Source organism: Tinamus guttatus, unplaced genomic scaffold, assembly GCF_059628265.1.
Source record: "Tinamus guttatus ecotype Peru unplaced genomic scaffold, ASM5962826v1 Tinamus_guttatus_pri_ptg000710l, whole genome shotgun sequence".
Taxonomy (NCBI): Eukaryota; Metazoa; Chordata; class Aves; order Tinamiformes; family Tinamidae; genus Tinamus; species Tinamus guttatus.
Genome location: NW_028289244.1, coordinates 6,194,758 through 6,210,108, shown reverse-complemented (window position 1 = coordinate 6,210,108; position 15,351 = coordinate 6,194,758). Strand labels below are relative to the sequence as shown.

The 15,351-nt window shown below is 44.9% G+C and overlaps 1 protein-coding gene across 1 annotated transcript in view; it reads right to left on the bottom strand.

The window, feature by feature from the left end:
* Positions 1-15,351, bottom strand: part of GALNT10 (polypeptide N-acetylgalactosaminyltransferase 10) — a 70,859-nt gene that overhangs the window by 31,617 nt on the left and 23,891 nt on the right. The window contains exons 2-4 of the mRNA XM_088536765.1: positions 3,273-3,375; positions 2,333-2,471; positions 44-210 (exon numbers count right to left, since the gene is read on the bottom strand). Coding sequence (XP_088392891.1) covers positions 44-210; positions 2,333-2,471; positions 3,273-3,375 — 409 coding nt within the window. The remainder of the gene's footprint in view (positions 1-43; positions 211-2,332; positions 2,472-3,272; positions 3,376-15,351) is intronic.

Here is a 15,351-nt window from a genome sequence, read left to right as displayed (position 1 = left end):
GATCATGCAGATAAACAGAGATGTTGCCCACGAGTTATCCTACCTCTGTCGCTGAAGTCGTCCACCAGCACGACCTCAGCTATGAGCTCCGGAGGAGAGCGGTTCAGGACGCTGTGCACCGTCCGCAGCAGGGAGGACCAGCCCTCGTTGTGGAACGGGATGATCACGCTCGTGTTGGGAAGCGTCTCCAGGTACAGCTTATTCTTGCAGCTGGACACAGATAGAATCAGGTCAATGGTGGTGCCAAAGCTCATCAAGTAACTCATCCTCTACAACTCGAATTGATGCAAGATACTTGGGTGGTGGGGAGACACTTGTTAACACACTATTGTCTCAAGTCTACTTTACCAGGCAAGAAAGCAGGGCCTTGCAAACAGCACTACACAACTTGGACAGTGCTGAAGAGTCAGATCTGTGGTGTCCTTGCATGGACCCCCGAGTTTGCAGGGATTTCCCCACTTTGTTAATCCCTTCTGAATTGCACAAGGGAGGTAACGCTCCCTTGATTTACAGGAGGATTCTCGAGGTAGTCATATGAACAAAAATCCAAACTACTGTAATATGTGCAGTGCTTATTTCCCTGAAGGCACAACCCTCAGGGCGGAGTTTGTATGCTGTTAAACAGGTAAAAAATCTAAGGCCATATAATAAACAATTGCATTTTTAAAAAAGAGACACTCAGCAGCTGTTACGTAGGGACAGACACGTGTTGCATTCGCAGCACCCACGCTGCACACGGGAGCAGAGATGTCCAGGACACGCTCACGGCAGCGGCCCCAGCGGCGCCGTTGGGGCCGTCACGGGCGCCTGCACAGAGGGGCTCTGGGCCTGGCTGCAGGGGGGCAAGGAAGAGCTGCACGGGCTGCTCCACTGCAGCCCAGCCTTCTGCTGAGGGACTGCTGACTGCAAAGGAAACTGCCAAGACCTCTTCTCACCCCTTCTAAAGCAGAATTATCCTTTTCTGACCAGCTCTAAGAAGTGGCAAACTTGAGCTGTTAGCACTGTTAGGCAGGCTGAGAAGCTGTTTTCCCTCCATTTATCATATCTACAATTGCTTTAGAAGGTTTGTAAGATTAGCATTTAATATTAAAATGCTATAAGCATTTAAAGAAAGTGTTAGCAGGGGGAAGACCTATTTCCTGAAACAAAAGACCATACATCTTACATGAGCATTAGCTAAATCTAGCCCTATCCACACTCAGCAGGTTTCCATGGTTAAGAGAGGACAGTGATGAAACACTATTTATAATATATAGGACTATATAAAACATCTCAGAAGTGAGTTGGGCCAGTGAGGAGCATGCACATTCGGAAAAATCAAGGGCCTGTAAGCATATTCCCAGACTACAGTGTCTGCCTGCTCTTCTAGGTCAGTAACAGTGCTCGTAACACATGGCTCACTTCTCCACAGTGCTCTTTACAGACTCCATCCCAGCCAAGCTAGATTATAAATCGCTCTCATCAAGCACCCAATAATATGGAACATAGCATCTCAAGTACTTGTATTACTTTTGTAAACGGGCAGGCAATACCCAGCAGACCTTTTCAATCATTAATTCCTTTGCTCCGGATCTCCATTATACCTGTCCTGCTCCTTTCCTAGCACCCATGATACACAGGCTGTTGATCTTCTCCCCGAGGCCTCCACAGCCACTGCTTGCTGCTCTGGGTGACTGTGTCAAGCCACAAGCAGAAGCAGCTGCAGTGGTGCCATCAATCTCAGTTTAAACTGCCAGGGACCCAGACACTTCACTTATTAATTTTAACTGGGGACTGGAGCCTGTAGTTTCACATTTTTAAAAAGTTTAAGTAGCAGAATTAGCAATGAGGAGTCAGCAGCTTTGTGAAGCATTAGGGAACATGAGGCAGTATATTAAATCCTCGGGTGAGGGAAAACTGGCATTGACTAAAGCCTAAATTCTGTGAGCCCGGGCACGTGGAGGCCGGGCAGGATTGGTTAGCAGACACACAGCTGTATTTCCTAGGATGCTGGTTATAAGCTCACCAAATTTCCACAGTTACCTGACTGATCTCTGTATTTAAGCATTTCAGCTGCACACCTAAAAACATTTATGAGCTATATTCACCACTCAGTTTATGAATACACATTGGGAAAGGATGTCAAGATATTCTGTTTGATTAGTGCACTGTGGCAACAGATTGCTATCCTTTATTAAGGCAGCAGTAGAGCTAACAGGACCCCAGGGGCCTGTATTTAATGGACAAAGGTGCAAGGATTAAAAAAACAAAAACAAAACACCCACACTCCTGCAAATGTGGCAATTTAGGGAGTGTAAACTTTTACTCACAGAAGCATAAAGCAAGTACTCACTTTGGATGTCTGATGTCCGGAAGGGAGCGATTCAGTGAAATCTTATCGCTCACAAAGATATTAAAGCCATTTTCCCTGTACGCCTGGTCCACTCGCTCTGCATCAGTCATTGGGTAAGGTTTTCCCTGTTCTCCATTTCCTATGGAGGGAGAAGAAGTAAACAACACGCATCACTACTACTAATTGTTGCTTAACTGGCCAGGAACTAACCCATATATTAGAAGGACAGCAGTCCCCTTACAGTCCTTTGAAATCCCCGTGGGTTTTGTGCTCACAGGTACACAGTGACTCAGTCCTCAGCTGGCTACAAACCACCCGGCTGTGCAAACCACAGCGGCTGAACCTCCCCGTGCCAGGCAAGGGGTGATGGTGAGACCAGGCAGGATGCAGGGATTTTTTGTTCTTTTTTTTTTTTTTTTGGTTTGCAGCAGAACATCCATGGTGTAAATTCCTCATCGCTGCTGCTGTCCTCAGGGCAGATGGCCATGTATATTTAACAACCTGCGCTCTTGAGGACAGGAGGTAGAGCCGTTGCAGACATCAGTGTAACTGTCATATTCAGCAGGGCTGCTGTTTTGTATAATGCAGCACAAAACCCTGGACTTCACAATTAAAGCCAGGCAAATATTATCACCTAGAACATTTTTCTAACACCTCTTCCTCCCTGAGCTCTCATTGTAAACACAGGCACAGTCATCCGCGTTTTTGTAAGCTTTTAGAATCCATAAGGCACCTATCCTAAAAGTACCATAACGTTACCAAGAGCCTTTTATTCGAAACAGTTATTTTAGAGGAGGAGGCTTCGATACTAAATAACTTCAGGAACTGCAGCATCATTGCAGGAATATCATCTTGACCCAGCAGCAGTTTTGCTCGCAGCCTACCAAATAAAACCCAACTGATTTATGATCTAAGACATATCTGGAGTAATCTTACATACCGACACGTTGGGCATCCCTCCTTATAGCTTCTTTGTTATGCCAGTCCTTTTTTCTTTCGCCATCAACAAAGTAAAGGTCTTTCTTTTGCCTCACATATGATGCCTTTTAAACAAAAGATGGGATATGTTAAAACAAACAAAGAAACAAAAAAACAAACAAAAAACCCAAACAAACAAAAAAACACCAAGAAAATCCCACACATGTGAAACCTTCCCTTAATTCCCTCCCACAATTAAACCTACAAGAGAAGAGTAAACATATTCCTTAAAATTATCAGAAGCAAGTAGTTTTCACCCTGAAAGGGGCGAGGAATAAAGTGAGGGGTTTTTTTATGCCTCAGAACAGTACTTAGAGTAACAGCCATTAAATTACATTTTTTCAGTGCACCATCGTGTACTCAAGACCAATATTCCTAATCATAGAATCTATTTAAAGGGCCCTTTTCATTTTGAAAACATCTAATGCACCTTGCTTCCTATTTAATTAACAATAAAGATTTAATGAGGCCCCATTGCAGGATCATTATTTATGAAGGTACTACCCTACCTGAATAAAAATCAAAATAAGATTTAAATACCATTTATTAACAGTCTTGCTGCTCGACCTAAAATCAAATTTTACATGTTCAGGCTTGAGCCTGCATTGAACCCAATTAGAGCTCTTCTTTTCATTATGTTGTTCCTAACATTCTAAAGCAAGATGCAACGTTTGCTTTAGGAGCAAGATAGCAAATGAAAGACGGGGGTCAGAGAGACCACGAAAGAAAAGCATGATACATCTCTAAAACACTGTTATTCCCTGAGTCCAGAGAAAATGGAATTTTGCCTTAAAAAAAAAAAAAAAAAAAAACAGCATAGATTAGGGGCAAGAGGAGGTGCTTGGTCTTCTCCAAGAATGACTTCAATTACACAGTAATGTACTGGTGAGCGTAAGTCACTTGCAGTAGCCTGACTCTTGACATGAAGAGTGAACTCTACAAGCCAGGACTTCACAGGAAGAAAATATATATATATTTTCTCAGAAGATGAGAGGTTTTTAGTATTATTCTAATGAATCAGTCAAATCAAACAACCAGCAGCTAAAAGCAGGGCTTGGCAGAGTAACCTTGCAGGGTTATTAGATGCATCTTTGGCATCTTAGATGGACCTTCCCCCTCTTGCTCAAGAGCCTGGGAATTAACTAGCTAACCCAGAGCCCCTTCGTGCAGGACGTGGGTGCTCCCTCCAGCAAAGAGCCGGCCGTATCACCGCGGCAGGGGTCACGAACCAGCATCCACGGGCAGCAGGGCCAACCTCATTAAAACTCACTGGGCTGTCTCAGTTGTTAGAAGATTTAAAACAGCTCGAGGTCCTCCCAAGTCAAGAAGGACGAAGTGATTTACACACAGCCTCTTCACTTATCCGGCAGGACATTTCACAGACAGCGAGACACCTGGCAGAAGGGAGGCTGGAGTGAAAGGGCACGCACAGTCACACATTGCAATTAACTCATGCCGATACACAGAGCAGTCTCCTTCCTGCAACTCAACTTTATTTTCCGTGTGGGAAGGTCACTCCGGAGGGACGTTCAGAAGGGACAAGGGTCTGCAGAGCTGGGATTCGTGACAAACAAACATGAAGGAACTTGTATTGAGTCACCCAGAGCCAACAGGACACTCCCTGATCACACCCACGATGCAGCAGCATGAAGGGAGAGAGGTTTGGTTTGCACCCAATGAGTGACCCTGTGCTGTGAAATGAGGTTCTTTAATGAGTATTAATCATCTTTCTGTTCTTTTGCTCATGCTTTTATTTTCCACCCTAAGCTACCTGTACCAAAAACAGCAGATCATTTTTACTTTAGTAATTACTGTCCCTTCCGCCCATTAACTCTTCCTAAAATGCTTTTTTCTGTCCCAACACAGAAGTTCACGTCTAGAATTTCACTTGGCCCCATTAAGACACAAAGTGAATGGAGTCACGAGCAGCCTCGTGTCTTCAGCCCAGCTCTGCATTTGCTGAAGGAAATGGGTTTCATAGGAGGTGCTGCAAAACCCTTGGCTGTTCCTGACACGCAGAAGCAGCAGGTGCAGCTCTTCGTGGTTATTCTTAGCATGAAGCTGACCAGGGTTTGAGCTCAACGAAGCCGCCTGCCTTCTGCAGCGGTCGGCGTTTGCCTGGTCGCAGTTCCCCAGGCCGTGTCCTATCACCCCACTGCCTCATCTGCAGGGTACGCTCCTCTTTGGGAGATGTTGCTGCTGTTTGGCAATTCACCAAGATCGCGGTGGCCACGGCACACGCGGCCGCTCTCACACCTCGGTATTTTCAGGCTCTGCTGCTGGGAGCTCTGCAGCGAGTCGGCACCACTCACAAACTGACCCATTTCACTGCTGCGATTCAACACCGGCTGTAAAGTGACTAACAGCTACTCTAGAAACCTTCAGATGAGACCGTAACAGACGGCCTGGGGACTGATGAGAAATGCACGGGGTGGCTCTGCGCCCCGGGGGACTCCGAGCTCCGGATCACTGGGAAGCAGGCAGGAAAATCGGAATCAAATGCATCCCTCCTCCCACCCCAAACACAGCACACCAGCAAACAGACACCCGAGCGGAGTAATAAGGAAATGGTAAAAGTGTTTAAATTGCCTTGGGACTTGGGCAGCTAAAGCGAGGGCAGCCAAGGGGCGTAGATGAAAAGGAGCCTCCCGGGCTCTCCCGCTCCAAGAGCTGCCAGGGGATGGGAGCAGGTTGGGATTGCACCACACGGCACCCGCTGGGTCCAGATGTGCCCCTCCAGCCCCATTCCCAAAGTGGCACGGGCAGGATGCCGATACTGCTGTTATTGGGAAACTCCTCTTTTGGCAAAAGCCATGTGAGCTCCAGGAATCCACACACAGCCACCAGAATGCTACTGTGGTTTCTTAATGGTTACCCCCAGGGATGCTGCCTGGGATTTGATTTAATTATGCAAATTAAGTAACTTGATGATACCTCTTCAATAGAGGCGCTAGACTGGTCTCTAAGCATTCTGCAAAACACAGCAAGTTCTCCAGCACACATTTTTGCTTTAACTATTAAACAAGCTCTCCATTGAGAGGAGCCACATGTTACCTGTAATGCCGTATTTCACATGAATTTTCACTTTAACCTCATTTCTCATGAATTCTGATTATACAGCAAGAGGCATATTATTTTTGTCCAAAGCCGCCACCACATTCCACCTCCACCTACATTTTAACTGTAAATACAAAGATCACTCTGAATTCTGCAGCTAACTCCACATGTGTAGGCTAAGTCAGCATGAAACATTTGGGTTTTTGTCCCTACAAAAACAGGTCAGCGAATAGAAATGCCAGGCGCCAGCTTTGCAAGCCTTCGGGATTTTCTGTTTTGCCCTACCTCAGCTTCTCATTTTGCAAAAATCTGTTCACTTTTTAAATGTTCAGTTGTAAACAGCAATACAAAACTGGAAAGACTTTGTCACAATCATCTAGTCCGGCTTGGGAAGTGCACACACCATTGGATTTTACCCATCAGCTCTACAGCAGCCATAGCTTTTGTTTCAGCTCAGGCACATTTTCTTTTCCTTAAATCCTGGAAGTTGTTTACAACTAAGCAGTGATTACTTCTCCAGCAATATTTTAAACTAATCTCCTGCCTGTTCCCATCCTTCATTTCTTTAAAACTGAAAATAGATTAGAGTAGAAAGGCATATTAAGCAACACATTGAAAATGGATTTAGACAGATTGCTGTAAATAAGCCCCTTCTGTTGTCTACCATGCTCTTACTTAGCATTCTGCCAAAGGAATCGATTAGCATTCAAACACCAAACCCACAAAAATGGAATTTTAATCTTTTGTTTAATCACTATTTAGTGTGCCAGGCTCCAGCCAGAATGAAAGAAGAGGGGATGGAGACATAAGCCAACTGTTTGTGAGCAAGAGGAGGAAAGCACACGCAAATCACGATGCTGGAGAGCCTTCAAACTCTGTTCAAACATTTATCGTGCTGATTTTTTGCTACATTCAGATGAGGATACGATACTCAGCGACAGCGCTGGAAGAGGCTGTTTCACGCTAGGTCTCTATTTATCCCAGCACTTCAACGAATACTTCGTACGTTTGTGTCCTACAACAGGACACTGAAGATGGCAAATAGCAAAAGCAGCTTATTTTTAATGATTGCAGGACTATACACACTACCCATAGGTAAATCTTTCATAAAGAAATGCACAAAATCTTATTGCACCAGGAAGAAACAAAATTTTCTTTGCTTGCCAAATACCTTTTAGAATGAGCTAACCAACAAATGGGTGAACATCCAGGCAGAGCAACCAGCCTCCATCCTAGGTACTGGCATGGAAGATACCTGGGACTTTCAGATTATCTGAGGAGGAAAAAAAGCTTCCAACGCCAGCTGGAAACATTGTTCCTGGGTCGGGAAGCGGAGCATCGCCAGTCAAAGGTCTTCATTTATTGAAATACAGGTAGTATACTATCTGAAAAAGAGTGCTGCTAAAAGCCTGTCCTGCAATCTATCCAAGTGTTTTCCAAGGTTAATTTTTGAAGCTATTTCAGTCTATCAAAAATTTAAAAGCCACATTAGTATAATCCATACCTTCAACATTTCAGAAGCTGTTAAAGGCAATGCAGGACTAAATGGCAGTGCGTCACGTGGGATGATTCAGTGTTTTTGAAGACAAAAACACCCCAAGTATATCTTGACAGCTGTTTTGTGACTCCAATTCAAACGACGGGTCCAAATCAGACCTACAGGTTTCCTGAATAACGTCAAGATCACTCCACTCGGCCATCGCGCTCTTTCTCCCACCACAAACACTGCTAAAATTGCAGTCTGTGTTCAGATTAGTGCTGTTCTTTGTCAAACTCGTGTGCAGGGGTATGGGGATAACCAGGAGGACAACCACCAACGCTGCCTGGGACAGTCCCGAGCCCGTCCCTACCCCGACGGCTCCGTGCGGGAGGCAGCGCGGAGCCCCGGTCGGGACAGCGCGGCCGCCGTCCGGCACCAGCCACCTGCAGCCTTCCATGTTTGATGCACAAGGCTTTCTTCAAGTAAAATATTCCCCCTCGCTTAAATTTCTTCAGTTAACTGATTTTATTCAATTTCCAAAATAAAAAACCCTTAGCACGGACAAACTTCCCTCTAAGAAGAGGTCCTGGTTCATTAGCTGAGTAATGTCTAAACACATCAGCACAGGACAGTGATTTGACATCTAGCTTAGTCATCTCCCTCTACCAAATACCTTACAGTTTGTTCTTCACTTGCCTTTACAAATACCATTATGGTCTTGCAGCGTTCGCTGTTCTGAATGTACCAGCTAATTTATTCTGGGCTCCAAATGCACGGTGCCTTTTCAAAGGCAGTGCACACACTGCGGTTTTAGCACATCTTGCAATAGCACAACTTAAATGCACACTAGAGTTTCAGTCTCGGACCATCTTTCACTTGTTAAAAATCCAGCCAGCCTATTTTTAGCCTTCAGAACAGATTTCATTGCTTTAATTTACCCAGAAAGTTTTCTCTCATCTTTGCTGTTTGCTAAGATGTTTAAAGCCCTTAATCTACAGAAACGCTCTAGTTCCCATAGTCCATTTCTTAGAAATCTGCCCAGAATTGTGGTATTAACTCCTGCAGACCTTTAGGCGCTTCACAAACCTTCCCGGTTTCCCCGTGGAGCAACAAGCACATTTCTCTGACCACATGATGGAATTCCAGGCGCGTCCTCCCGTCAGTCCCCGCAGCACCGCGAGGTCCTTCGTGGTGAGCACGTGGGTACGGGGCCTCGGCTGGAGGCCACCTCCGAGCTGCCCTTCCAGACGGGATCACAGCCTTCCCTTCCCTCCTTCCTTCCCTTCCCCTTACAGGCTTTCCGGAAACTCTCCAAGACTGAGCTGGCCCAAGAGATGAACTTGCACATAGCATTTTTTTTTGCATCTAATTTCATTACGACTACAGCTTTTGGAGGAAGATAGATGAGACCTTACTTTACAGCGAGGCTGTCTTGGTGGGAGAGCAGCCCCATGCAAACAAACCTCATGATAGGGAATCGTTATCTTGATGGTGCCATCTGGATTGGCTGTGGCAAGACACGGTTTTGAGCTAGAATCCAGGATTTCTCAGGGTCTCCAAAGCTGCCTATGACAACAGCTACCGCAGCTCCCTCTAATCCCTGCTGGCCTCCCACAACTCCCTTAACCCCCCTAATCCCAATCCCTCACTAATCCTCAATCCATCACTCTAATCCCTCTAACCCTAATACCAATTTCTCATTCTCATCCCAATCCCATGCACGCATTCCCTAATCCCGTGCTGCAGTTTTAGTTTGGATGCTGCCCTTGGAGGCTCTATCCCACGTGCCTGTTCCCCCAGCGTGGTGCTCTGCACCACCCCACGCACCACGTACCTGCTCCAGGTTGTGCTTTGGAAACAGGGCTGTCCTGTCACCTCCTGTGCTGCCACAACCATGGGCGAGGAGCTGAGTGCACAACCCAACAGCAGGTCAAGCTTTGGAAACAACAGGCCAAGCCAGAGCCATTGCTACTTGTTCTTCCAGTTTGGGTAATATCTGAAGGTGCAAAACTTGCAGATGGAAATCAGAACCAAGTTATATTCTGCAGAGTGTATCTCATGGCTTAGACCGGTGCAGAACTTGGTTTGGAAATCCCTTGGAAGAAGGCACATCTGACCAGCAGCAAGCAGGGTGCCCCAGGTCACTGCACATCCCTGTGCTCCGTTTAACAGAACGGAACGCGCTCCGCTATGGGGACACGCTCTGAAGTACTATTTTTCAATCTGATTTATCAGTTAGATTTATAGATTAGTCAAACCTTTCTGCATATGCTGCATAATCTGTATTAAAACTTAATGGAAATGCAGGATTTATAGGAGCTGTAATTCTGTCGTTTCCATGAATTCCCTGTACCTGGGCTATAAATTCCTGATCAGATTATAGGAATGCTGAGCCGATGAAGGATCGCTTAAGTGAACACTCCAGTTAACAGATTTAACTGATTCAGCTAACTCCGTGCAAACATTTTGAATGTTAGCAGAGAATCCCACCTCGGCCGTCTCACTGGAGATACCACAACAGGTATCCTGTATGCCCCAAACATACCATTCACTGCGCTTCTGTATCACATTTACAGACAAACACAAGCTTATAACTGCACCTGTGCTGCAAAAAGGTGAACTCTAAACATGCAGCTGCAAATTGACTGCTTAATTAAAAAACAAACAAACAAACAGTATTTGTAGCTATTCGAAGCACATAAGTACTCCTGGAATTGCAAGTTCCATGAAACATTTGCTTCAGAATCCACAAAAAGTCTAACAGCCATTATTTTTAACCTCAAAGGACAAGAAAAATAAGTTTTAGTGCAACACAACAATACTGGAAACCTGGATGGACAATAAATCCTTGGGAAAAGCTGGTATGAGTACTGAAAATGGGAGGGAGATGGGTACTGATGTTTAAGTTAAGTGAGGACAGACCAAAACCCACTATCTGCAAATGAACTGTTTATCAATTAAATGCATGTATTACTTCAGGTGGCTGCCTTAAGGAGCCCAACTCTTTTTGCTTTCTGGCCATACAACAGCAAACCCGTGCGCTTGGTTTTCAGTGATGGAGTATCAGTATTCTCCTTCCAGATATTTTAGGAATTTTGAAATAAATTCTCTACAGGCTTCCTGGCAGTCTTGATGCTCCTTGACAGTGTTATATTAAACTGAAAGCATCAGCACTAAAAAGCAACATTTAATACACCACTTCTTCCCAAAAAGTTATTTAACTGCTGCTCAACAACTAACATACAGCATCAAGCAATAGAAAATGCACTGGTCTATGCCAAGATTAAATCACACTCTCCTCAGAATCAGACTTCCTGCTATTATCTCAGTACTTTAAAACATTTGAGCCATGCCACCTGCAATTTCCCCCTATTTATGCTGTCGATTCATTTGATGTACTTGTCTTTTGTGCTCATCTCCCAATTCTTTTTTCATGGGAGGCAGTAAATCAAACCAGTGCCCGCAGCAGCAAACAGCCGTGCTGCCCTGCAGAACCACAGAACGGGGTGCACCGCTGGGAACGACCCTGCGCGCCGGCGTCAGCGTCGGCTCAATCGCATTGTCCACCCTGGAACATGACGCAGAACTGTGAGCACACACACACAAAATAAATAACAGTGAGTACCCTGTCTCGGTGTTGAAACATCTAGAAAACCCAGCAATCAATCACGGTCTACAGAGATCTACAGAAAAAAAAGGAAAAAACCTAGAACCGTAGAACCATACAACCACAGAATCATTAAGGTTGGAAGGGACCTCTAGAGATCATCTAGTCCAAATAGCTAAAAATGCTAGAAATAGCAATTGCTATTACTAATAGCAATAGAAATTGGTTAGCCTGGTAAGAAGGCAGTTGGCAGTCTCAGAGCTGCCTTCTCCAAGCACCTGTGAAAGATGCCCGAGACTTCCAATAATTTCAAAAGGGCAAATGTATCTGATGAAATGTGGGAAAGAGGTTGTGGAGAACCCTGCCAGGTACAAAACCAATGTGTGTGCTTTAAGATGTCACCTAAGGGATCCAGACAGCTGCTGACCATGCAGGAACACGGTCAGGAAACAAGGAACTGCCTCTGGGACAAGTAACAAACCACACAGACAGGACAGCAACAGATAAACCCCTTCACCAGTCACAAATATACATCAGTCCTGCTAATGCCAACAGAATTCCCTCAAATTTAATGAAGAATGACAAGTTTTGATGCAAACATTCAAGCCATGTTATCAAATTGAACATTGCCGATCTTTCCAGACCTTATAAAATCAACTATTGATTTCCATATTGGAATGGAAAGCATGCCTGTTAAATCTGCTGATGTTGCCAGCTGAGGGAAGAACAACATTAAAATTCAACAGCAGTCCAGCCAAAACAGCAGAAACTGTCAAGAAATTTGGAGTGCAATTCAAAGGGTGAGTAAAGAACCCATGAATTAACTGTACAGATGCAAGACAAGAACAACTTCTATACAACTGCTCAAGAGCTGTTTTATCATCATTCCTCACCGATGGTAGAGTGTAAACTGCATGAATCAGTGTCTTACTGCTTGAAGGGAGCAAGTTACACCCAGAGCTATTTACAGAAGTATTAAACATTGAAAAAAAAAATGCAAACTCATCAGTGCTGATTAGAGCAGAGATGACCAGGCAGAAAGGAAGGACATTACAGACAGTCCTGCTGTTCTTCAAGACTGATGCAAAGAGGAAAATGGAAAGATAGGAAAGTCCTAGAGTGCAACACAGCTGGAATTTTTGAAGCAGGTTTTTAATTACAAGGAAAAAAAAGCTGTTTCCCATCGAAGGTAGCTGGACTACTCTGATTTCACTGCAAGGGTCTCAGAGCTCTGTCCCTGGAGAGCACAGGGACATCCTCGAGGTCTGGAAGCCTCCAGGACACGAGGGCTGGGCAGCAGGACAGTCTCATGACCGTCCAGCAGGATCCACATTAAAATCCACTACCACAACATTTTCCATTCTCCTAGAAGTACACTAGTTCTGACAGAACAGTAGCAATGTATTTTAAATAAACTGTGAACTATTTGGAACATTTCCTGCCTTTCAGGGTCATTACAGAGCACAGGAGTTAGCCTGATGATAAAATATGAACTCTCTTCTCTACAGTGCACGGTCCAATTTCACTATAATGAAGCTCCATGGGACTGAGAAAGATCAATGCATAGCAGGACATTCCCTGCAATAAACATTCTGTAGCTGATCACACCAGAGTAAAGAACCACCCAATTGGACTTGAACATGTTTTATCTGGTATTTTATGAGGCTCACTCCATACTGAAAGAATATTGTTTAAGCATTGACCAAAAAAAGGAAAAAAAATCAATGAAGAAATAAAATGCGCAGTTGTACATTGAATACAGCAGAGAATTACTTATTTAAGCACTTCAGACTTCCTTATATGCTTGCTTTATCAAATCTTAATAAACAGAAGTCCATGCTGCCAGGGCTTCTCCAAGCACGGTGTGCTGTTTGCAGGTTGTGTTCCAGCACATTTGAACAGTTCATTGTACATACGATTTCTCTTGTGTCCTCTGAAAATGTATGGTTGAAACACTGTATGTGACTGGCAAGACAGTGTTACTGCATGGCTTACACAGAGACACTGAGCTCTATTTCACTTTTTTGGAGAAATTTTGAAACTGAAAAGCTCTTCAGCCTTGGATAGAAGTACTTTGAATTATTTTAAAGCCTCCTTTTCCTGGGAGAAGGAATGAAATATCCCCTTTATGCCGGGTTTTGGGTTTTCTCGGGACACAGGAATGGTCGTCCTGGGAGCATTCAGGCGAGGCCTGGGCTCGGCCGCCTTGCCGAATCCTTTGCTCGTCCTGTATTGGCCTCCTTAAGAACAGTCAGAATTCACAGTGAAAACCTGTATTCTTGACAGCACTGCAGGACAAAAGAGCCACAAAAAACATCCCCAAATATTGCAGCAGGCAGAAAATCCAGGAAAACAGAAACCCACATCCCTGGAACAACCTACGTGCCAATTTACATGCAGTACCTTATTCCTCCTTTTCATAGCCACCCCTTGGGTTCAAGGGGTGAAATGTAGCTCAAGACACAAGGCAGACAAGACTGCACATTCCTGGGCATGGAAAACTCTCAAGGAGGACACTGGTTTGGATTCCTGCACCGCACTGAAGGATGCATCCTTCCATACAAGCCTTAAACAGCATTTGCAGCTGTGGTAAGCAGGTAGCAAGAGGCACTGCACCCCAAAGCTTTCCTGGACACCTGCATTTAACATTAGTCAGACTTTTGCTAGGTTATTTGCCATGGTTGACAGCAACAGAACACAATTTCATTAGGAGAAAGTCCATCGACTGCCAGGTCAGTGTTTTTAAACACTGGGTCTGACACCACATGTATCTGTTGAGCAGGGAGTCACTGTGAGGGGGTGAGCGTGCTGAAGAAACTGGGACCTAAAACGGACGATTTGAAGCAATCAAACAGCCTTATTATAAAAAATGGAAGCTCAAAATTTGATCTCTATTATGAGTGAAAACAACAACCTGATTTATTTTGTCAATATCCATTTTTCAGAAACAGGTTTTCATCAATCCTAGAGAAAAAGTCCCGGGCAGAAGAGCGAGAGCAGTAAACAGAGCTGCATAACATGGCCAACATCACCAGAGGAATCCCCTGACCACAGACAGCCCTCAGAAATCCCTTTAGTTCATAACCAAGGCCTATTCCACAGGCACTTCTTGCAAAATCTCTTTAAAACAAATGACCATCGGAGTACTACTAGATAATAATTTAACATTAATGATGGAAATAAGGCTTTCCTCTCCCCACAAGCTAAAGAAATGCTTTGCCCCTCAAGCATCGTTTTGAAGGACTCATACCACACATATAGCAGCAAAGCTTGCTGTAAGTGACAAGTCAGAGGCACGAACATCACCACGTCTTGAAACCCTCTGGCGTAAGGGCATAGCTAGGAGGTCGGAATGACCTTGCCCGGGAGGTGGACAGCACCATCCGACCTCACTAATAATCGCTCGAGCTGCAAATCCGCTACCGACGGTTCCGTTGTAAGCAATTATTTCCCTCTGTGCAAAAATGTTAATTTCATGCTCTGTAAACACATCTCCTTGCGAAGGACCGGCCTGCCTATAAAGATCAGTTCCGACAGCCCGATGAGCATCTCCTTCAGCCAGGGCCCAAATCATCTTTCAGCAGGCAGCAACATCTGCTCCCCCTGCCCAAGCGGCGGGATGATGTGCTTAGAAATGTCATTAATGTGGCTCACCTGTACAGGAGCTGGGGGCTTTAGACTGCTAATGCGGAGCCATTTGACACTAAAAAGGGCCCCAGCAACTGCTTCCAAGTAGCTGTAATGCTGCAACATTTAACCAGCTAACTATGGTGGAAAACATCTCTGCAGCGCTCCTCTTGGAGGAGGGACGCAAGGAAGATGAAGGCTGGGGTAAGGACGATTATTTCATCAGGAACTGCAAGAGGAGGAAGGAGCCGCAGGATTCAGCACAGGGAG